Source organism: Vollenhovia emeryi, unplaced genomic scaffold (genome assembly GCF_000949405.1).
Source record: "Vollenhovia emeryi isolate VEMERY1.0 unplaced genomic scaffold, V.emery_V1.0 DF939154.1, whole genome shotgun sequence".
Classification (NCBI taxonomy): Eukaryota; Metazoa; Arthropoda; class Insecta; order Hymenoptera; family Formicidae; genus Vollenhovia; species Vollenhovia emeryi.
The window spans coordinates 1,716,227-1,739,533 of record NW_011967212.1 but is presented as its reverse complement, the minus strand read 5'-3'; the positions used below and the strand labels follow the sequence as shown (position 1 = coordinate 1,739,533).

General features: G+C 45.3%; 2 protein-coding genes across 4 annotated transcripts; both read left to right on the top strand.

The window, feature by feature from the left end:
* The first annotated feature begins 1,174 nt into the window (after positions 1-1,174).
* LOC105565291 (urea transporter 1-like) lies at positions 1,175-9,921 on the top strand. 3 transcript variants are annotated; one of them, XR_001009186.1, is made up of 11 exons: positions 1,175-1,286; positions 1,755-1,877; positions 2,449-2,568; positions 2,902-3,053; positions 3,715-3,877; positions 5,566-5,652; positions 6,135-6,282; positions 7,035-7,219; positions 7,292-7,453; positions 7,553-7,721; positions 7,983-9,921. XR_001009186.1 is itself a non-coding variant. In XM_012018370.1 (10 exons), exons 1-10 carry the CDS (start codon positions 1,248-1,250, stop codon positions 8,040-8,042), a joined length of 1,224 nt encoding a protein of 407 aa, XP_011873760.1. In that variant the 5' UTR covers positions 1,175-1,247; the 3' UTR covers positions 8,043-9,921. The 3 variants fall into 3 exon arrangements, 2 of the variants coding, with proteins under 2 accessions (XP_011873760.1, XP_011873759.1); XM_012018370.1 differs by lacking the exon at positions 7,553-7,721 and having other exon boundaries at positions 3,715-3,862; XM_012018369.1 differs by lacking the exon at positions 7,553-7,721.
* Positions 9,922-14,912: 4,991 nt separating this feature from the next.
* LOC105565313 lies at positions 14,913-19,645 on the top strand. Its single transcript, XM_012018398.1, has 4 exons — positions 14,913-15,134; positions 15,234-15,372; positions 15,894-16,155; positions 19,119-19,645. The coding sequence occupies exons 1-4, from the start codon at positions 14,913-14,915 to the stop codon at positions 19,573-19,575; spliced, it is 1,080 nt and encodes a 359-aa protein (XP_011873788.1). The 3' UTR covers positions 19,576-19,645.
* The last annotated feature ends 3,662 nt before the right edge of the window (positions 19,646-23,307 follow it).

Below are 23,307 nucleotides of genomic sequence, written 5' to 3'. Positions count from 1 at the left end.
ATCGTATATTGAGTTGAGATTGTCCGTGTCTCTTTGTAAGTTGATGGTGTTGTCTAGATGTTTTTTTATATGAAGAACATCTCGGCAATCTCTCTCTGAAGTGTGGTTCTTTATGTAAAATTGATGGTCTGTTCTAATCGAAATCGTGATTATATTCAGTGCGATGTTTGCTGATAACTGATTGAGAGGAACTTGGTTTCGAAATGTCTCTCCTATGTTCTTTTATGCGTGTCTCTACATGTCTCTTTGTCTGTCCAATGTATATTGAGTCGCAATGGTTGCAGTCGATTTCATATACTAGTTCTGTTTGTTTGCCATAGTCAATTTTGTCTTTACCTTTCCTTATGATGGTGTCTAGCTTTTTTGGGACGGTGTATAGAACTTTAAAGTTTAGGTCCTGTAAGACATTACTGATTGATTCACTAATCTTTTTTATGTACGGTAGAATTATGAATTTTTTCTGGTTGCTATTGTTATCAGTTGTATTGTTGAAAGTGTGGTTGTTCTTATCTTTGGTTTTATTAAGAGGTTCCTTGTTTTGTCTCAGGGTTATTATTCGTTTATTGATGTGTTTGTTAATTAGAGGAAGAGGGTAGGAATTGTTCTGTAGGATGTTTTTTACAAGTTTGATATTTGAATTATGGAATTTTGGTGCAGACAGGAGGATCGCATGGTCTACCAGATTTAGAATAGTATTTATTTTATATTTTAAAGGGTGGCTAGAAAAGAAGTTAATATATCTCCCAGAGAATGTGGGTTTATGATACCAGTTAGTGAATAAATTGCTAACCGTACACATTAGCTTATACGAAGTTTCATTTGTCCCTGTAGACATTTGCGGGCATTTATGTAAATTCGTCACCTGAAGAGGACCAGTATTACTGGCCGAAACGTTGTAAAACTACCTCTGAATAAAGAGTTTGCCAGTAAAGTCGACTCCACACTTAACTATACATTTCTTGATTTCTCAACTGGCGTTGACATATCTGCTTTTGAATTTGTATTTCAAGTTTAATTGTTTATTTAGAGATTGACGCGCGTATACAATCGGCAGGCTGTGTTACTTCTGTACATTTATCAGTGTTTGCAGTTTTAATGCGATGGGGATATAGCACGTGCTTTTATTGCTGCTTAAATGTACACAAACTACGCTACAAGTGTGTTAACTGTGTATGGTGGGGGTGTTCTGTGCAGTAATCAAGAACGTCACTTTGCTATACGATTTTAATATTATTTGTCGATACGCGATGTCCGCGAAAGAGCTGCCGATAGCAGAATTACGACGGGTGAGCGTGGTTCGAAATTTAACACACTTATGAGCGATTGTATAAGTTATATTTTAGTGTCAAGTGCGAAATTATCGACGCGAGGTTCCGTATAATAGCCACCTAGATTATCGTACATCTGTTCTGATAGCTTATTAATGTCCTCAGTGATACGACTTCCGTCACGCGGAACGTATTCGCGAAACATTGCTGTCTTCACCGCGAATTTATTTATCTTTTGATATAAACTAGTAGCTCCTGTTATTTGAACACTTGCACGCACTTAAATTGTATGTCATTTTTGACGTCTCCTTTTGCGATTCAAATCTTTCGATGGTCGACTCAGAACCTTGAATCTCGTGGTGAAAAAGAGGAACGTCACGACGTGACTTTCTTTATTAAAGTTTCCCTCGGAAAGAATTTTATTTTACGTTTTTTGAAAGATGCGCACGAAAAGTGTATTTAAGAGATAAAATTAATCTCCGACAGGATAAAACATGGGTACCTTTCGTAGGCGACTTTGCGCTTTTGAAGGATTTCTTCGCGCAGAAGAGACGGCGAGCGTGGCACGCGGTGCAATTATTTGACGCTCTTCTGCGTGGATTCGGACAGGTGAGTGATCAACTCTGACATATTGCACACGATACTCGACACGACATTGCGAGTCGCATAATTGGTAGCCATCTTTGCGGGAGAATTGAAGAGATATAGTTACATAAATAAGATAATAAAACCGCTAGTAAAAGTACATGGAAAGGAAACACGAGGCTAAATCGCGAGCAAAGCTGGTTGCGCAATTATGAATAATATTCGATAATAAGCGCGTTTTTCTCAACTAAACCAGTTTTACTCGTGATTTGGCCTTGTTTCCTGCACAGATCGTTATCTTCCTCGCAGCGTCCGTGCATAGTTTTACACCTGCAGAAACGAGCAAAGTCCTTACTCATTAGTAAAAAAATGAAGAAGTTGCATCATATATCGTATTTAAAATTCACTTCATTAATTCACCATCATTGAGGAACGTTCGGACGAAAAGTTGCGCCGAAGATGGTCCTTCGCGAATTTGAAGGGAATGCGACGTTCGCTGCGGCAGCAAGATCGGGTTTCGTATTGTAACGTCACGCCGAAACTGCCGCCGGGCACACCTTTAATTAACGTCAATTGTCTCTAATTAACGTTACAGATCGTTTTTGCGAACAATCCTCTCAGCGGGCTGCTGATAATAGTCACCTTGGCTGCGGTGACGCCAGGTACACTGGCGTTGTCCGCGACCACCGCCGGCCTTGGCCTCCTACTGTCCGTGGTACGTTTTATTAATTATTAGCCGCGGTGTCAAGCGGTCTGTTGTTGCCGAAAAGATAGCGATACACTTTTTGCCGCATTGCGCTCGAGAGACGGACGCTACCCGTCGCTCTCCGCCGTCGCTATTCATACGCGACGGTGCACCGCGACGAGCGCGCGCTGTATCTCTTTTTCATCTCTTTCGGACTTAATGGACCGTTTGCGTGCCGCATACGGGGAAAAATCGCCGCAATGCGGCACCGCAAGTCGCCCGGCAGCGCGCGACCCGAGGAGGCTTCCGGAATTCGCGCTCTTTCGAGGGCGACGCTTAAGAACTCCCGCCGTTCCTTTGCAGCTGATACGGGAACCCGACGCTATCGTCGAGAACGGGTTAAGCGTCTACAATCCCCTGCTGGTCGGAGCGGTGTCGTACGATCTGATCCCGCAAATTTACGGAGGCTTCGATTCCTTCAGCTCCCTACTCCTGCTCCTGGCTACGATACTCAGGTACGCGTCCAATTGTCTCGCGTTCTCGCGCGGTATATCTGGAAAATATTACACACGGCGCGGGTAATAAACCGCGAATACTTGGATTGTCGTAAATTGTACAATAAAATGAGACTCCGGGTACAACACAGCTACGCGGAAATGATAAACGGTACGAATACGTTTCCGGGAATAAACGCGCGCGGATAAACGTGTGACGCTGATATCGATATACGCGTAAAATAATCCCGCGGATAAACAAATTATTTATTTATAAATAACATCTTGATGACGTTTAATTAAGCCGAAATATACATGCAAATTAATGTAAATCGACGTTGATAATTATGCCACATTGTCGGGGAGAAGGGCGCGGTTTTGCGCCGTTGCACAGTGGGGAAATAACGCCTTAAGCCAGAACTTGATGAATTCAGCATTAACGGATAACATTATGAGTTTAGACAACTCGAAGCTCCGTACGTGTGGAAACTAGCGCGAAACGCATCGTGACAGTCCCTCGGCTTGAGATTCGCGCAAGATATCTGGAGTAATTCGCGACTGGTAGATTATGCGGCAAACCGGATTACCGGAGTTAGCCGGAGTTCACCCGTCATCCGCGCTGCGGTGGCTGAGCGGTAACGTTGACGGCGAATTTCAGCAGCTCCTGGTTAATGTTTTCCAGTGTTTATCTCTCGCGGTCCCTGAGAAGCGATAAATTTCCGTGCACAACGTGGCCATTTAACTTGGTGGAGTTCACGTTGATTTGGGCTCTCATGACGCAGAATGGCGCGGGCATGCTGGCCAAGCCTGCGGAACTGGCGCTCGAAGTGGTAAGTCCACTTGACGTACGTATATGATATTTTTCAGGGTTGGGAAGTAACGAAGTTACAGCTGCAGTTACTTTTTTTTTGGTTACTCCAACTTAACTTGGTTACTTTCTCTCAGTCTGTAACTGTAACTTAACTCAGTTACATTAATACTTTATATATATTTTTAGACCTCCACAGATCGCATTAGGCCTTGCATTTGCGCATAAACGCCTTACAATTCAACTGCAGATTTGATATTTTTATTTCCGTCGCAAGAAAGTAACTGCGAAGTAACGATTTGTTACTTCTTGAGTAACTGTAACTAGTTATATTTTCAGCGAAGAAACTGTAACTGTAAGTAGATACTTTTATAAAGTGACTTTCCCAACTCTGTTTGTCCCAACCCACAAAACATACGTCATTGCATAGAGACAACACGAATTTCAATATAAAAATAACACGAGATCAAGACACGCAATAAAACGATTAATAAACTTCATAAGGCTCTAATGTGAAAACACAAATACGAAGTAATAAAAGAGCAAGAGTCAAGCCAGGAAGTTAGTGTCTCAATAATCTTTAATTTTAAATCTATTACGAAAAATAATACGAGGATATGAACCTGGACTTCCCTCTCTCACAGATATAATAAATATAATTTAATAAACTTAGGTGGAATAGGAGAAATAAATGTTCCGAGATGTTTCAGCTTTGCAACTTGTCGGCAAAGACACTGTCCTGATCAAAGGAGTCAGGGCTAATAACAAAACTCGTTTAATAACGGCAATCTTTTCAAATATAATTATAATTTAACGAGAGGGTATAAAGAAGGGTTTTGTGAAATACGTCAGAGGTGTTTTATTTGACGAATACCACGGTCGTTTGAGACAACGGGAAATGAGCGACGGGGATAGAATGACAATTTTAGAGCGTTGGTCCCGGACGAGAGTAAATTTGACGAGAATAGGGCGGAGGCTTCGACGCGGAATAAAATTCGCTTGGAAAAGCGCCCTCAGTATTCAGACCATACATATTTGACGTGCCTTCACGAGGGAGAATGCTATCCTCCGTGGGTAGGAGCACGGCTTTTCTCCGTATTGATCAAACTCCAGCACGAACAACTCCGTCGACGATAACTTACCTCGGCTCGGATTTATTTCACCCTAACTAGTCGCCGGTTGTTTGTTTCAGTTAAATATTGGGCAAGTTCTCGCTCCCTCCGCGTTTCTCTTTTTCGCAGACTGTTTCCCGTTGGCAAACAGCGCTACAACAGTGGAATATTTGAAAATATTGCTCAGTTGGGTGGCTCCCTTCGCGTATATGTAAATATATTAACTCGTCTGCATGGCCGTGCGTGCACGCCATTATTTCTGCTAGCCGCCTGGGTTCTCGCGATAACGCGAAAAATTAACTTTTGCATCTAAAGTTCGTACTTCAAGTCGAACCTCGCGAGCCCCACACGCGGGGTTAATGTCTAAACAGGAGGGCGGGGGGGGGGGGGGGAGATTTGCAAAAATGCTTCTTTCCCAGCTGCGGAAAGTTTCTACCTCGTGTTACAAAAATTTACGGCCGAACTCGATGCGCACCGCGGAACATAAATTATTCCTCCGCGAGGCGTGTTTCGTAAAATAGTTTGAGCCTTCTCTAGGCTCGTCGAGTGACTGCCGTGCTGCATTTCTCCATCATGCGCGGCTTATTGTGCAAGACTCTCTCATTGTTTTCAGCACAATGCAACAAGTGAGACGACGACAACGGACGGCGCCGGTTTCTACGGGCAGAATGCGACCGGCGTTTACGTCGACTGGGGAATGGTAGAGTTTACTCATGTTCCACTTTTTCGAACTTTATATTCTTGACTTCGCATATATTAGCATCTCCGGGGTCTCGGCAAGTGCCACGAGGCTTCATTAGTTACGCAGTTTCGTGCTCCGAATCCGCGATTACTTTTTTACAATTGCAAATTTTATTGCACGAAGCATTTTAACAAACTTTTGAATTTTTTATCGTTTGCACTTTGCTACATTGAGTTCTTCGTTCTATTGATACGATTTTACTAAACAGAAATGCTCTTGAATTTAAATTTATTGAATATTGCAACAATATCAGGCGACGTTTGTTGAAACGGAATATCTCTTTCGCGGTCGCACGGAAATAACTGTGTGTTATACGCGAAGCGTATATAAAAGTAAAATGGAAATAAATATAGCCGTGCTTCTGTTGCTCGAGGGAAATGCCGTATATAAATGGAGATATCAATCTATTTGCTTGCGCTCGAAGTTAAATCGTGTTTCAGGTTGTACATGGCAGCGTTGCCTCCGCGTCGCAGCTGTTCGGAGTCGACAGCGTGATCCTTGGATCCGTCATGTACCTGGCAATGTTAATATACTCGCCTATAACCACCGCGTTTGGGTACTTTGGCGCTCTCTGCGGAACCTTCGCAGGTATTTAAATAATTTTATATAATATCTACCGAGGGGGAAACCGCTGACCAAAATCTTGTACACCAATGCCGCACTAATGTCCAGTGGGCATTACTTGATCTTATTATCTTACTTTATCTTATTTTATCTTTATAATGCCCCAGCAAGGCCTAATGCCCAAACTAATGCCCCAGAAGTGCCTAGTAATACCCAGTAATGCCGCAAATCTGTACACCACAATGCCCTCAGCCTTTTACCCCTCGATATTTACACTGAGAACACTGACGTCCAATCAACGTCGAATCGACGTCAATGGGGTCGAAACCGTCAGTTTTCGAAAATAATTAAAAGTTTTGGAAGTTAATTTTTTGTATTAAATTTTGTATTAAATAAGTTAACTTGGCAGTTCTCTCCACTAAGGTGTTAAAGGTATTCAGAACGTTGAACGTAGTAGTTTAATTTAAAAAATAAAGTTGCGAAACTTAATTATTTTCGAAAACTGACGGGTGGCACGCGATTTCGACCCCGTCGACGTCGATTCGACGTTAGTGTTCTCACTGGGAAAAGGGAGAGAGAGGAAAAGATACAAGACGAGATAAGAGAATCGTTGATCTCGATTAACAAACGTACGTTTAACGGGGCGTACGGGGGTGATTAAGCTCAAGAACTCACCGGCGTGAGTTCTCTCGCGAGGGCTGAAGGCAAGAGCGTTTGTTTCGAGGTAAAAGCGTCAAGTGTATAAACGATCGTCGTCATAAATTTTCCCTGGCCAGGCTTGGAGCTCGGAGCGGACAGACACAAAGCTTACAGCGGCATGTGGGGATACAACAGTCTGCTGACCGGGGCTGGACTGGGAGGAAATCTGCTGGTACTGAACGGTCAGACGGCCGTCGCCGCTATCCTGGCGATTATTTACACTCCGCTCCTGCAGTACACCTTAGAATCGATATTTGTAAAGGTATATAACTCTCTTTCCGCTCGATTAATTCGCAGTGTCCCGCAAACTTTTAACGCTTTATTAATTTTTCAGTTGCAGCTGCCGGTGCTGACGCTACCGTTCGTGATAGCGACTTCGTTGTTTCTAAAATTAAGTGACGGCAAGGAGGATCTAATATTTCCAGGGCCCGTATCGATCACCTTTCCCGAGAAAGAGCGTCATCATTATCTCGCCCGGCGCGCGGCATTTCGAGAGGTACGTATACCGTCTCTCCCGATTTCATATGCTCTCCCGTTGCCGGGCTGTTTCCATGGTCTAGACCCTAGACATAAAATTTTATATTCGCGATGATAGAGATCGGGATAAGCGGAGCCGCTTTATCATCACGGCTTATATCGAATTCCATCCTGCCCAAACCTGATTTGCGACTGAAACTTTTCCCGCGATAAGATGGCTCTCAGGACCCATCAAAACCACGCCCTACAAGAAGGACGGAAATTGATTCCTGCCCTACTCTCAGCTTGTGCGTAGGTCGAACTGTCTGCCCGGCAAACCGTGGACTAAAAAGAAAAAGAAAGAAATAGGAAGAAATAAAATTATCGACGCTCGAATCTACGCTGTAATAAATGAGCCAGTTGAAAAAGTGAAAAAGACAGATTAAAAAATTAATTACTAAAATTAAACACTAGATAACATGGTTGTTATTTTTGTTGCAAATTATGACAAATTAGATTGAGTGTGTATGAACTTAGAGTGCGCTGTTTAAATTTGTACATTGTTGTAGGAAGATACTGCGGAAGAACTTGAGCTCGTCGCCCGGAACGAAAGGAGGCCAATCCCGTGAGATAATTAATGGCTCATCCCTCTCCCGAGTGATATATAATTACAATTTAGTATTACGTAGGCGATGATTTTGAACGTTTCTCATATCGTCTTAATCGTTCGAAATAATCTACCATTTTTAAACATTTATACAAGTGTAATTTATGCCTGACTGAAAGTCGATCATTTCGCTTGATTGAATTCGCCGCGCATTTCCGACGACGGCCTTCAATTTAAGTAACGTCAATCCAATAGCCGAGTTTATCATTTGTATCTTCTCGAGTAGGAAAGGGTATCCTTTTCGTCGATTCGCTCATGCGGAATAGATAAAGTTATTCTTGCGAAACTTGCGAATGTATACTTTAAGCATCAGTGAATGCTAATAGGAATTTATGCTAATAGGAAGTTGTGTATTATATCGATAAAATAGCTGGAGAGATACATTAACTACTCTATTGTACTTTCTTGTACCGCACGATATTTCTTGTAGACCAACAACAAAGGTAATATGTTGAAACCCTCGAAAAGTACAAGATGGAAAATTTACGAAGATAAATGAATACATGAAAAGTTATACATTGTACTGACGGTAAAAAATTCAAAAGTTACAAAACAGATGCAATATAATGTTAATGTGCTGGAATAATTGTATTTAAAAAAAAGGATCTAATTTTTCAAGCTGTGCACGTACGCTCGTCTTTTTGTATGCAGTTCTTGCGCTAACGTCCCAGACACATTTCTGATTCCACCAAGATTCCTCGCCGCGTTTCCAGATAATGGCGTACGTGCTAATCGCCTTATCTCGCGTGGGCGATCCAGGACACGGGCGGGAAGATGATATATAGAGGCTTCTTCGGGTGGGAAAAGGGAATTTTTTCGGCGGGGCGCCTTTACCGAGCCACGAGAAGCTACAGGTCGATCGATGGAATTTATTTCAACGCTTGGTCGTCACGGGCTATAAATTCGATTGCTAAATTTGCTGCAGAAGCCAAGTTGTGTCAGGGGAGCCGTACGTGGAGCTCAACTGCTTATTGCTACTAGATTTCGATTCTAGACTTCGATTCCTCACATTCATGCGAAGGCGAACTGCCGCGAAATATGAGACCGACGAAATTCCGCGCATGAAGAAGAGAACCCGATTGGAACTCTTCCAAGGCGAACGGATGGCGACGGGCAATCTGCGAAGGAAATTTGTCCCGAGAACAAGTGTTAACAAAGACAAGGTTGGCCCTCGGGGCCTTCCTCGACCTAATCAAACTAGCGAAAAGAACGCCTTGCCGTTCGTGCGGGTACGACTGCCGCAACTCGCCCTCGTTGTTCAAGAAAGGGGAGCTAATGAAGAAAAGTAGAGCGAGATTTCTGGTTGCCCGCACGAACGTTACTTCTAACGCGATTGTTACTTTGGCAGCATTTTTTTTCTAGTTATGATTTGTAACTCGAGATTTATCCGATCTCGATTATTAATATTAAGAATCGCTGTAACATGTTACGACGTTGTTAAAACGTAGAATTTCCTCTTCGTCTGGTACATTGCGAGTACCATGATCTATCTTTATAACGCAACTGTGCCGTTGCAAGTAATAAAATGATTTATACCTCGATAAGCCCGGTTTAATACAGGGCCCAGATGCCTCCGCAAAGTCGGCTTTTCCTCTGCGAGACCCGTGTAGCGGACAGTCTCGCGTCCGATAATTGTACGATAGTATGTTAAAATTAATGCTGGTAATTTGCGGTTTGCCGACACACGCAGTTTGCCATTTCGGGAGTAATTAAAGGCCAATAATTTTCATTTGGTACATCAACTACTCACTAATAGCAGGACAGTGAGTACGTTATATATTGATAATATAAGCGCTGCGAATTAAAGTTTAACTAAATTATAAAATTTATGTGAAGTCAAATTAATATTATTAATCGCACATGTAATCTCTTTGCATTATCGAAATGTATAATATTTGAAAAGTTTTCGCGGTACTCGGGAGCTTTTTACACAGCGAAAGCTATTGATTCTTGGATATTTTAAGAGCCGCCGTCCTTTTTAGTTCGGCTTTGAATATCTCTAATCCGGAGAGAAAAAGAGACTGCGCAATTTACGGAGCGTACACGATATGCCCCACCATCGGATTAATTAGCACGCGAACCTACATTTCGAAGCCGCTGGAACTGGCGCGCGTTCGCGTGCGGGGTAAAAAGCGCGTGCGAGTAAGGCAGTGAGGACTTTAAAGGATAAACATCTCAGTTCGTTGGCACCCTTAGAGTCCAGCTCCAGCTGAAAGAGAAGGGAGAAGAGAGTCGACCGTCGGCGGCAACGACGGCGCCGACGTCGGTGGTGCTGGTGGTGGTGGTGGCGGCGGCGGCAGCGGCAGCGGCGGCGGCGGCGGCGGCGGCAGGAAGGGGTAGGGCTGAACGCATCCCTGCCAGATCGGCTACCTGCCTGCCGCCAACCCTGTCCGTTCCGCGACGCTACCCCAGTACTCGGGCGATCGCTAGCACCCGCGCACGCGACATCCCTCCGTCGGGGGTGCGCGCCACGGAGTGTCTCTATGTATGTGTGTGCGTGCGTGCGTGCTCGCTGAGGGTGCTGCCGATCGCAGTGGCAGCCACCAACGTGGTGCAGCCAGCGGCGTGACGTAGCCACCCCGCGTGGCACGCTAATAGCTCGATCAACCCTCGCCGCCCGTGCCGCGCGAGGGTCACGGGGTGCCTAGAAGCGTCACGACCTCTTGTACTAGGCGCACGAGAGGAGCTAGCCGCGGGCCTCTCTGGTCAGCATCCGCGAGATAGGGGTAGAATGTAGCGTCGCAGTAGTAAATGTGTACGGAAGAGTCGGGAGTAGTGAGTAATACACATGAGCGAGTATTGTCTTAGGGCGGCGAGTAACAGTGTCCGTGTTTGCGTGTAACAACAAGCACTCGCGCTCGCTCGAGAGATTTGTTACACTCTGCTTCAAGTCTCTGCCTCTTTGTCTCGTCCCCTTTCTCTATTCGTCACGGATATGTCTCTCGCATTTTCAACAGAGTCTACCTCTTTCTTTACGAGGAACAAAATTTTGACGATCACACTCGTGACGTCCTCGCCGCGGGATCCGAGATTCCGCATCTCACCGCTTTAACCATAATCCTTTCTTCGGACAGGTTTCTGAAAGTTGATTGGCAAGAAAAAGTATTTCGGGAATGACAGGAAACGACGGCATCTGTTTTCGCGATGTCTCATTTTCTAATACATCATCTGCCTGTCGCTTTTTTTGTTCAACTACCCCCTCGTGTACGCTTTGTTTCGGCGCCTTTTACCGCTTACGAAATATCACGTGTATCCTCGAGATAACTTCTCCCTTTTTCCCTGGCGGAATCGCAAAAACGGTTGGTTTGGGAAGGTGCTCGGGGTCCGCGGAAGAAGGATTGCTTGGAAAAATTGGGAGCGACGTGAGCAGATTGGGTATTACGTCACGGTGGACCTGGCGAATAAATTAGGACGATGCTCGGAGATAGCCAAGGGGCAATTTGAAGCTCCGAGGTCTGCCCTCGCGTTTTCCCGTGTTCGCAGATCCCGCTGGTGATACGGACGAGATCGCGGGATCGTTGGATAGTTCAAAGCGCGGGAAAGTCCCCACATAGACCAGCATATTCACGTAGTATCGGGGTGGCTTTATGGTCAATCGGCCGCCAAAGCCTATTGATGTCTATCGGTTGCGCTAGCCGACCGAGTCCTTCAGACTCGCTTTGACGTTAGAGGCTAGAGCGATGATGCTTGCCAACGAGCCACTTCACTCGCTCCATCGTTCACCGCTTTTTATGACGAGAGGAATTTCACTCTTCTCTCGCCACGTTTGAATCGAAGAGAGAGTTCTCTAAAGCATCCTCCTCCGAGTTTGTTGAAAATGAGATTAGAAAGATAACGTTCTTGAAATTTACAAAACGATATTTAGGAACTTCTTCAAGAATAATTTATATTCGTTGCTAAAACGTTGCGGTGCAGCAATTTTTGCGTTCAATCGNNNTTCACCGCTTTTGAAGAGAAGAGGAATTTCACTCTTCTCTCACCACGTTTGAATCGAAAAGCAAATTCTCTAAAGCATCCTCCTCCAATTTTGTTAAAATTAAGATTAGAAAGATAACGTTTTTTAAATTTATAAAATTATATGAAGAATTATTTAACGCCAGTAATTGATTAACCAATGTAGAAAATTGCTTGACGACGCTTGGCTGGCAAATTCTAATTAAAGGTTAATCAATTACTGGCGTTAAATAATTCTTCACGTTATTTATACACCTTGACCGAATAATAGTGTCCAGGGTGGAGGGGAGGGTATGGAACGGGAATACTTAAATATATTCGTTATTTACGTTAACTATATTCGTTGCCAAAACAATTTTTGCGTTCCATCATTCACCGCTTTCCAAGAGAAGAGCAATTTCACTCTTCTCTCGCCACGTTTGAATCGAAAAGAGTGTTCTCTAAAGCATCCTCCTCCGAGTTTGTTGCAACTGAGATTAGAAAGATAACGTTCTTTAAATTCATAAAATTATATTTAGGAACTTCTTTAAGAATGATTTATGATCGTTGCTAGAACGTTGCGGTGCAGCAATTTTTGCGTTCCATCCTTCACCGCTTTTTAAGAGAAGAGGAATTTCACCCTTCTCTCGCCACGTTTAAATCGAATAGAGAGTTCTCTAAAGCATCCTCCTTCGAGTTTGTTGAAACTGAGATTAGAAAGATAACGTTCTTTAAATTTGTAAAATTACATTTAGAAACTTCAAGAATAATTTATCATTTATTACTGTGCTCGTGTGCAATATCTTGTTAAGCCTATGACGTATAGTAAACCTAAATCATCCATATTAGGACAATCTTTCCAAATGAGCCGATAAAACGGATTTTGGTTATTTATCGACCCTTCGTAAACATTCCTGGAACGCTCTTCAACAATATGCAGAGAATATTCAGTGCTCATGTATTGTTCGAGACTATTCAAGGCATTCAAGAATCCAAAACTTATCGGGTATAATAGTTGAATCGCTCAGTAATTCCGACGTAGCTGTACACATAGTAAAATAATTTTTAATTTCCAATATTTTAGGAGGGTCCAACGTTTTCGAAATTTATTTCACGGAACTGGAAGACTCCGATTGAACAGTAAACGATTACCCCCTGGAATCTCGCCGATAAGAGATCTCAGTATTGGACATTTTCCAATCCCAGTTTCTCGGGATGATTTCCTCGCGATCCCCCGCATTCTAGCCGGACGTGGGCCGCGTGTTTCGACCGTCCTTCGCATTGCGTCGTACAGAGGAACGGGGTCATTAGCTACGTACGTGGGCATAGCCGGAATGGGTCGTGGGAAATCGTCGGAGCAGAAACGACCACCGGCGCGATTCTGATTTCGTCTCGAGAGGGGCCGGTCGATCCATCACTGTTGCCGCTTCAAGGCTTTGCCCGACGGCAATGTCTCAACGTAGATCGTTCCGATCGGCCAGGTATCTCGGTAACCGCGACTTCGTGTTTGCGAAACACGCGAAAGTACCTACCGGAGGCTGATGTATCGCCAAACGATACTCAAGCGTGTGTGTCGGGTGATTTAAAGTCCGAAGGACTTAAAGTTTCTCGAGGAGGGCTGAGGGTGTCGCAGCTGATCGCGGAAAATCGATGGACGATCGAGGAAGATTGTCTTTCGCCGCGCTAAAACTGTACCCACCGGAGGGACACTGAGATTTCGAAGAAGAGATCCGCGAGACAGCGTCGGCAAGCGGGTTCTCCGGGTGCTTTCGACATCCGCGCGTGCATACCTGCCCGGCGAACAGTGGCTCCGATTAATCATCCCGTAAAGCGGACACTTGTGGAAGAGATACTCGCGTATGATGGAAACGCGAGCGCCGGCGGAGCCGCTGGAAGAAATTTACGGCCACCGTGGGGAATCATCCGTTTCATCGGGCACGGCGAATCATCTGATATTTGCCATCAGATAATGCACGGCCATCGCCGATAATGGAGCGCGAATCCGGCTAAGACTCGCCTTGCGAAGCTGACCGTTGCAGCCGAGAACGGCTCGCCGAACATCGATTGGCTCCGGGCAACAGAACGAATCCAGACTCCTTCCTGACGGGGCGAGCTCGTGCGATCGTATCCGCGGGATCTTTAATCGACGCGACTCTGGACCCGCGGTAGCTATGAGGAGAAACTGGAACGAATAAAGAATCATCGATAGTTTGTCCTTCTCGCCGCTCGCTTGTCAGTGGACCAAACGAAACTGAGTCGGACACCGTCAGGAAGATGCACGGAGGTATCGAGATATTTACATAAATTGCGCATATCATTTGGCACGCGAGAGAAATAGAGGCGGGCGTCCCTCCCGCTCTCGTTTCCGACTCGGCGGAGAAGCCACGCGAGGGGAGAGAGAGAGATCTCCCTCGCACGGTGTGCACACGGTAGGAGGAACACTGGCTGCTAATGCGGACGTATTGGAACAAGGGTGATTACCAGCTTTTACGCGGCTTGTAGCTGCTATCGTTACCGGGGAAGAAGATCGTTAGCAGCGTCGCCCGGAAATCCCGCGGAAGATTAATGAACGGTGCGGTCGGCGAAGTGGCGTCGCGGCGATAGGGAACCGGTAGGGAAACAACGTCGCAGCACTCCCGCGTTTCCTCCCTGTCTCCGGTCCAGCTGCAATCGGCGACGCGGCTTGATGCTGTCGCGCTTCCTGCAGGAGCTGTCGTCAGCGGACAACAGGAGCGCCGTCGCGGCGAAACGGAAGGAGGAGGGCTTGTGATCGTTTCGGCAGCGGGCCGATCGGTCCCGCGACGCAGCCGATCGCGGTAGCGCGGCGGCGATCGCCACGATCGCCGCCGATGAGGCCGGCGATGTGACGGCGACGGCGGTGGCGAAGGCAGGCGAGGAGATGACGGTGACGGTGACGCCGTCGACTTCCGACGTCGCCGACAAGGCGGTGTCGACGGACGACGGCGGCAGCGGCGGCATGGAGGTGGCGCGTCTCGAGGCCGTCCTCGCCGCCCTGGTGGAGACGAAGGTGGAGGCGATGAAGGCGTCGTCGACGCTCAGCCGGCGATCCGGCAGCGCGCCCGCCAGTCCGCGTCGACCTAGATTGACCTCGACCTCGACGGCCTCCTCCTCATTGAACCATCACCACCACCATCACCACCACCATCATCACCATCATCATTCGCAGCAGCAGCAGCAGCAGCAACAGCAGCAGCAACAGCAGCAGCAGCAGCAGCACAATAAGAAGGGTCAGCATCATCAGCACCACCGCCATCGTCGCAGACGTCACGACTCCGCGCCCTGCGGAAGTGACTACCTCAACAACGCGACGGATCATTCTCAACACAAGTTGTCTAACGGTAAGAGAGTTGTTATAGGTCGCAGTACGATTGGCGATAATTAGTCCGAACTGTTTCAACGTGAGACATGTAACCCGAACAACTTGAACGCCTTAATGTTCACTGGTAGTGTTTAACTTGAACGTTGACGGAAACTTGCGAGTCCTTTGCACACGAAGATATTGGATTTATTCAACTACACGCGCGAGTCTGAATAAGAGATGGGTTTCTAATGTGAGATAGCGGGTTCTACGGTCTAACAATGAATTTTCCACTAAGCAGATTTCCCTCCGAGAGCAATAAATCCATGGTGGAGAATCAACTGATGATAGTTAATTTAACAGAAACCCCGCTATCCCATATTAGGATCCAATCTAATAATACGGGATTTTCCTCTACGTTTAGTTGAATATGAATACATTGTAATGAGTAAAAATAGTAGCACATAGAGTCGGCGCAGAAAAATAACGAAAACATTCGCAGCGTTAAGCACCAATGAAGGCTAAGCGGCAGTCGCTAACCGTCCTCCCTCTGTTTGCCAGGAAGGGGACGGAGAAGAGCCTCCGAAAGTCCTCGAAGCCCTCGAAAGAAGCGCAGGCATTCGAGGAGCCCAAATATTCTTCAAGGCGTCGTCCAAGACGTTCACGCCGGCCTCGATTCGCGCTTCGAGCTGCTCGGCATTGACGGCGACCAAGACGTGGCGCTAATAAATTTCGAAAGGGCTAAAGAAGTCCTCGGCGACTCCTGCGAATATCCGCGGCTGCACCGAAGTGCCTGCTACTTTTCTCAAAGCGCAGCTCAATTGTGAGTACCTCAAGCACAAGTTGAACGCGAAGATAACGCGCGCGCGCGCGCGCGCGCCAGTGCCGGTAGGATAAGCTTTCAATGGATTTTCGTAGAGGGAATAAGATTTTTCTCGCATCCGAGTCACGCTGTCGAGGTATTTTCTCAACGCTGAGAATTAGGACGTCGCGAGAAAAACGCCTTCGCTAGGAACAAATCGACTCTAAATTCCACCGGCTTAGCTTCTCTCGCGGAAATTCGCGGCGTCTCAGGGAATCTCCGCGTGTACAACTTTGGCATAGTTTCCGCATGTAAGGCCGCGTAGCTCTGCAGCGGCAGCCTCCTCCGTGACCGCGAGCTCTCGCTCGCCGTCCTCTCGTTTACCGGGTCGCCGGGAGTGTTGCCGCGGCTCCTCGTCCTTCTTTCATATTCGATCGGCCGACCACGAGGAGAGAGAGAAAGACACGGTTTCGGTGAGCCAGCGTGCTCGGCGGAACTGGGTCAGCGCGGTGCGTGGTTGTGCGCCTCTGTCACATGCCGCTCTCGGCAAATACGGTTTGGCGGCTGAGCCACCTGGGCGACAAAGGACGAGAGCGCCATTGGAGCGTGTAATGAAACCGGGGAGATAGCCAGCGGCGATTAGCGATCACGAAGAGGTGTCGTCGCGCCAGCGCGTCTTCCCTTTTCTTTTTTTTTTATTTGGCGAAACGATTTCTAAAATTACACGGAGCACTCGACGACTTTTAAGTACGCGACACGATCGTGGAAAGAGACCTCTCATAGCTGTTTTGTATTGATTGCTTCAGTACTGAAATTTTTATCAATAAATTCCAAAAGGTATATACATACCTTTCGCATCGCGGATAAAAGTACATTTAATTGATCAGGTATTGTAACACATTGCTCCAGAAATTAATATAAATTGCAATAAATCGCTGCAAAAGTGAAACGTTTAAAAAATTTTTTAATTGCATTATTAAATTAAATTGTACGCGGTCCATACTGTTCGATTAAATGTAACGTGACGACAAGAGCGCCCTAGAGATATATATATTGTACATATGCAAGATCGTGGGATAACATATCTTGACAGTTATCAAATAACTGTCCGATATATCGCGGAGGCGATATTAATTGAAACATTTTTTTGCGCGGGAATATAGCTGCCAGACTGATTCAACATCGACGTTTACTACTTGATACGGTGCTTTCTCGATACGATTAAATCCGCTAGTATATCAATTTACCTTTCTCTCTTTTTATCGAATATCTCCTCTTAATTGAATATCCTGTCACCGTAGGTAGAGGCTTCTATTTATAAGCTTTTCGCGTTTCTCCCGATAAGCGTTATTAATAGATGAACTTTGGATATAATATATTTATAATGTCCAGGAGTTAACTTTATCGCCGCGGAATAACGAAAAACGTGGTCTCGTATCCCGAAAGATTCGTAATTTCTCTTGAACGGACGCGGCGAAAAATGCAAACGGCGACAATGCTCGAATCGGCCTGAATCGCCATTGTCCGACCGCACGTCGGCTGTTATCACTACTTGGAATTTCATCCAGTCCTCCACAATGCACCGACGCCTCGGTTATCGTTTTTCCACTTTTCCGTCCTATTCCAGCGGCATTTTCTAAAATTATACTCAGAGAGCGCGTGATGGCCTTCGTGTGTGTGACGTAGATAGTGCAACGATTGTTCTTTGTTCAGCTCGATATCGAGGTCTGCCTCTCGTTGGCTGTTGTGAACGTATATCGAATTGCTGGCCCGCTTTTCCGTAGTACGTTACCGAGCTTCGATGCTGCAGTAGGGAGCAAATTGAAGAGTTTTACCGCAAATTCATCAGGCAGCCTCGTCCGATGCTCCATATTACCTTTGATACGTCAGCAAAACTATACATAGCTCTATCACGCGCTGGCTTTATTTTTATCAATGCATTTTTAATCATTTTTGCTCAATACCTTCCATATTTAATATCACGGAGACTTATATTCGCAGCCTACGTTTTTATGATATCTAATAACATATGTCGAAACGTTTTGACTTCGAATTTCAATTTCAGCTTCGAAGTATACGCGAAGACGTAGCTCACTTTCGCACATTGACGGTTAGTTAACTCAGCATCGTACGAAGGCGCGGCTGTTTTTTTCAAGCTTTCTTTTCTCTCGCGCCATTCAACTTTTTTCTCGATCAAAAACAGAGTAATTCCTAATTCTGTGTCTCGATTGTGGGTACCCGGTGCATAACAATGAACGTCGGCCTTTCAGTCACCGCCACCCGCGTGCGGCAAACAGCAACTTCTCGAGATTCACGAACAATGCAGGTACCACGATGATCGATACTCATTCGTCGCTCGCCCTTTTTCGAGCCTTTACAATCGCCGCCGGAATCAGAAATGTACCCCGCTCTTCGTATTGCGGACGAAGTGTGAATGAATGTAGATTTTAATTAAGGACGGCGTATCGATAGCCCGAGACGTCTTATTCAGAAACTGAATACGAAATCTCATTGTCAGACAGACCGAGAAGAGACAAAGTTAGTCGATTCCTATTAAACAATCTCTCTTGTTAAAAAACAAACTGGAACTCTCGTTTCTCGAGAGTTTTGTTTTTTTCAACAATTCGCGAATTCATATCGACATTTGTTTTCTATTATCAGACAAGTTCATCAACGGGAGAAAAAGTCCGTTCTCGTGTGTCCGCGCGAGATGCGCAAGAAAAATGTTATTTTTCAATTTAAATTAAATGTCAGACGCAGCCGGAGTGCTGGCACGTTTCATTTCCCAAACGGTATTGATCGAGAGTAACGATTCGATGAACAACGGTAACAGCCGCCGTCGCGGAAACAATAGCTCGGTATATTATTCGTGCGGTTTTTGCATGCGCACTTTTCAAAGCGAGTCGTCGCTCACTCGACGCTTCCCAAGTAAACTTGTATACGAGCGGAGAAGAATCCTCGCTGATCCTCTCATCTTCTTCCAGAAAAATTCATTACGACGACGACGACTACGTGGCGTTGAACGTAGCCGACGAGCTGGAGGAGGAGGAGACTCTAAGCGGGCCGGAGAAGGTGGACGAGTCTCAGGGAAGGTATCACCGACCACGAAGAAAGCGCAAACGTAAACGACGCAAGATCGAGCCCGTCGATCATCCGGACGAGGAACTCGTCGATCCGGAGGAGCTGCCGCCTCGCGCACGCTGGACGATCGTCGCGACCGCTTGTCTTCTGCTCGCCATGTCCTTGCTCCTGGTCGGTGTTACGCTACGAATGGCGCCTATAATTGACGACATGGGTGAGTCGATTGCTACGACAAATCTCGCGTCTCTGATCAAACGAGAATCGAGCGTTGCGCGTTCGTCGCATTTAGGCCCGTCGTTTAACTTTGAGCTTAGCTCAATTCGTTGTCTCTTTCCACCTGTTTACTTCAGAAAGAGATAAACACGATTTAAACTATAAGGATTAAAGCTAAGAGACGTTCGGCGAAACCGGGACTCAATAATATATTTTTATTGTATCGTCCGCTTTGTTGCGCTGGCGACCAACTTTTTCTTCTTTTTCAAATTTGTGGAAAAGACTGCGCACTCGAGAAGGTCTCTTAGAAGGGATTCCACGCTCGACAAAACGCGTCTGTTTTCCCGACGATTTTATTAGAACGCGATAAAGCGTGCGATTTATTACGCACTACGAACTTTTCACGGGCGGAAAGCCGTTCGGTGGTTGACGTGATGCGTCCGAAAATAGTAGCTAAATAGTAGCGCGGATTTATACGTTTGAGAAAGCGTGGGAGAAAATCATGCCGGATTACCGGCGCTAAAATATGTAAGACGGTCCCGAGGGTGGCAACCTCCGGATGAAGTTGCAAAGCATTAATGATTTAATGCATCTTTATTATACAATCCCGTAGCACCTGGAGAAACGATATTGTCGTTCAAGCGGATCCGATTAGGTGCATCGCCAAGTTCTCGCGAATCCAGATTCGATTAATCCTCTTATCATTTGAAATTTCATAGAGTTTCTTTCCCGTTGAGATTGACATTAACTGTCTTCGCAGAAAATTTCTCATTATTATATTATTTCTTATAACTTGTATACGGTATATTTTCAGAACAATTACAGATTAATTTGAGTAATTGCATAGTTTGATGAAAGAATTAAAATATAAAAAAGGCATTTTCGAAGAATTTTGTGAGAGTTTTTGAAATTTTACCATACATTTTACTAGCGATTGTACTTCCCTTGGAGAAATATACTTTAGAAAACTTTAAAATTTTACTTTAGAAAAATAAGAAATATGAAAGGTAAATTTGGACACTTGAAACTTTTATTTAAGGTACACTTAAAACTTACTCTAGCGGGAACTTCGACGGGCTTGGCTATCTAAAAATTACTTTAAGTGTCGAAAATTACTCTAAAATTTCTTAAGTAAACTCTTAGATTTGAAAGATTACTTTTAATAACTTTAATTTCATTTAAAGTAAATCTTCCCAAGGATTAGTATACATTGTACTAGTAGAATGTATGATAAAATTTCAAAAAGTCTCATAAAATTCTTCAAAATGCCACGATCAGATGATTTTCAGGGTAAATTTTAGGAGAGAGTTCTGTCCGTGTATTATAAAACGTCTTTCTAATCATTTTAAGCGGTATACACGTAACTGTCTAAACTATGTGTCTGAGTTCTCCAATTTTCGCTGTAACAATCTCCGTACCTACAGTGTTACATGACTAATTATGATGAAGTTAACGTTCACGCTAATGTGTGAAGTGACATAAAGCTAGCGTTCGGTAATTTGGTCATGGTAATTGCCAGGTTAATTTCGACGCGATAACGGTTCGGTCGCCGTCGTTAGCGGTTTGGTGGTGAACGCTTTCCTTCCTGAAAGCCACAAAACCGCGTTTCATCGTACACTAGGTATGCGAACGGTCGATGGTTCTCCGAACCGTTCCCCCTCGTGAAGGGAAAGGGGATGCACGGGGAGGTCAATTAGTTGGTGGCATTACGGCGACTGATGACACTCCTGTGCGAATGTTGCATCCGACAACGGAGGTACTTCTCTCCGCCTCGAGCCTACGTAAGCTGTAAAGCGTGCAGGGTGCACACGTACGCGTACAATACACGAATTCCCACTGGCACAAATAAGCCGCGTGCAGCGTGCGAGGTCGAGGGCGCTCCGCGTTTCTAAATTAAAGGCGCGCGTCTGCGAATCCTCCAGTCAGCCGTCGGATTTCCGCAGCTAAGCCACCTTGAAGCTCGCACTCGTCGTTCCACGGGGAAAAAGCTCGCCGAGAGTCGTTTTCGACGGGCGCGGGCGTCGTCTTTGCTTTACGGCGCCGGCAAAGTGTCTCGCTGATCCGTAGTGTCGTTGATCCTGCAACGGCGACCGTGTGCCGCAGGATACAGGATGTTACCCCCGCGGACGAACGCGATTACAGCCCCATCGGTGACCTCCCCGTGGTCCGTGATCGGGTGCACCGCGCGAGAAATGGAATTAAAGTTTCGACCAGTTCCCACATTTCCGGCGCCCGCGTTTCCCTCCCGCGATGTGTAATTGTTGGAGCGGTTCTACGGGAATTAACTCTCGTATCTCTCCTTCTCTCTCCCGCTCTCTCTCTCTCTCTTTCTCTCTTTGAGAGGAAACAATTTCCTGGACATCCGTGCTCGGGAGCAGTAAGGCAGAAATAAAACCGCCGGAATCGCCGGCGGCAAGAGCAACGCGATTTTAACGCTTCGAGATTCTAAAGATCGCTAACGGCCGTTAAATCGCTGACACCAGTAACGTTTATGCGCCGGTAAAAAGGGTGTCCCATTGTAGAGATTAATTATCGTCGAGCATTCGTGGAAACTTCGGCCTGCGACTGGAGTTTGATATTCAGACGATATTTTTCAAACACTTGTCGCCTCAGCGCGATAATAATGTTTATTTACCGTAATACTTGTTGGATTTCTTTTACGGGCTATTTACATCAATTCCGTTGAAATATATTAAAATTTGCATTTTTTACAACTGCTAGTAGCCACCGGCGATATCCGATTCCGATAGCGTCAAAGTGCGGATGACGTTGTATAAATACACCATCGCGCGCGAAATCAACAAGTCAGAGTCGATACTGAAACTTACACACGGTTCAAACGATGTTTCTACGCCGAGAGATTTGCGGAAGCGGATGTCATCGTGTGCGGTAGGTCGGAAGCGTTGCGGTATTATTGATCTGGGGAGAGATGAGATTATTAATCTTTCGTTTGATGATCCCCGCAACAGGCGTTTGATAATATTTAACATCGCGGCTGATAAACTCGCAGAAATAAGCCCGCGGTGGAATGATTTCAAATCGTGCGCGAAATTAATTTTTCAAGCATCGCGCAAAGTGTGGGGAAATTAATTTTTGTGTACCTCTTTATCTACTCGCTCGCACAGTTCGTGCCGCTTAAACTCATTTTCTTGTCGCCACGTCTACAGATACATTTCTCTTGAACGGGAGTTGCTATTAAACAAAGTTTCTAAATCTCGCGCGAAATGTCATAGAAATGTTAATCTTCGTGAGATCGTGTCGCAAACGGGAAAATTATTAATTGGCTGTGTAAACACCCGGCGACATTTGTGCGTTGTATCAAATCTGCTGTAGATTTCAATTATCCGCGCTGCATAAGTGCCGCTCACATGTATTCACACACGTATACGTATATAAAATTGATTAATTATTTTTACATATAATTGAATTTTTACCAAACACCGGGTTTCAACAGTTAGATGTATCGGATGTTGCCTCGCGCTCCAGCGCGGAATTGTTTGCAAAAATGGTGCCGTATTGATTCGCGCCAGATACGACGTTCCTTTGCGTTTGCTCTGCCGACGTCAATATCCACAACGTTTTAATTGAATATATATGTTCCTCGTCACGCGGATTTATAGCCTTTACATTTATCATAATTTCGAGAGCAACGTTCAGGCGTTTAACAAGTGTACAACCGCGTCATGATTAAGTGAAATTATAAGATTAACGTTTTTTTCGCAAAAGGGATACGCTCTCCCTTGATGAATATTAAGTAATGTGTACTATTAACTTTAACGTCCCTGATTTTATATTCAGGTTTTTTAAAACGTGCTACACATCTCTTAACATAAATAGAGGAAATTCTCCATTATGCGATAGGCTTCTAATATGAGACAG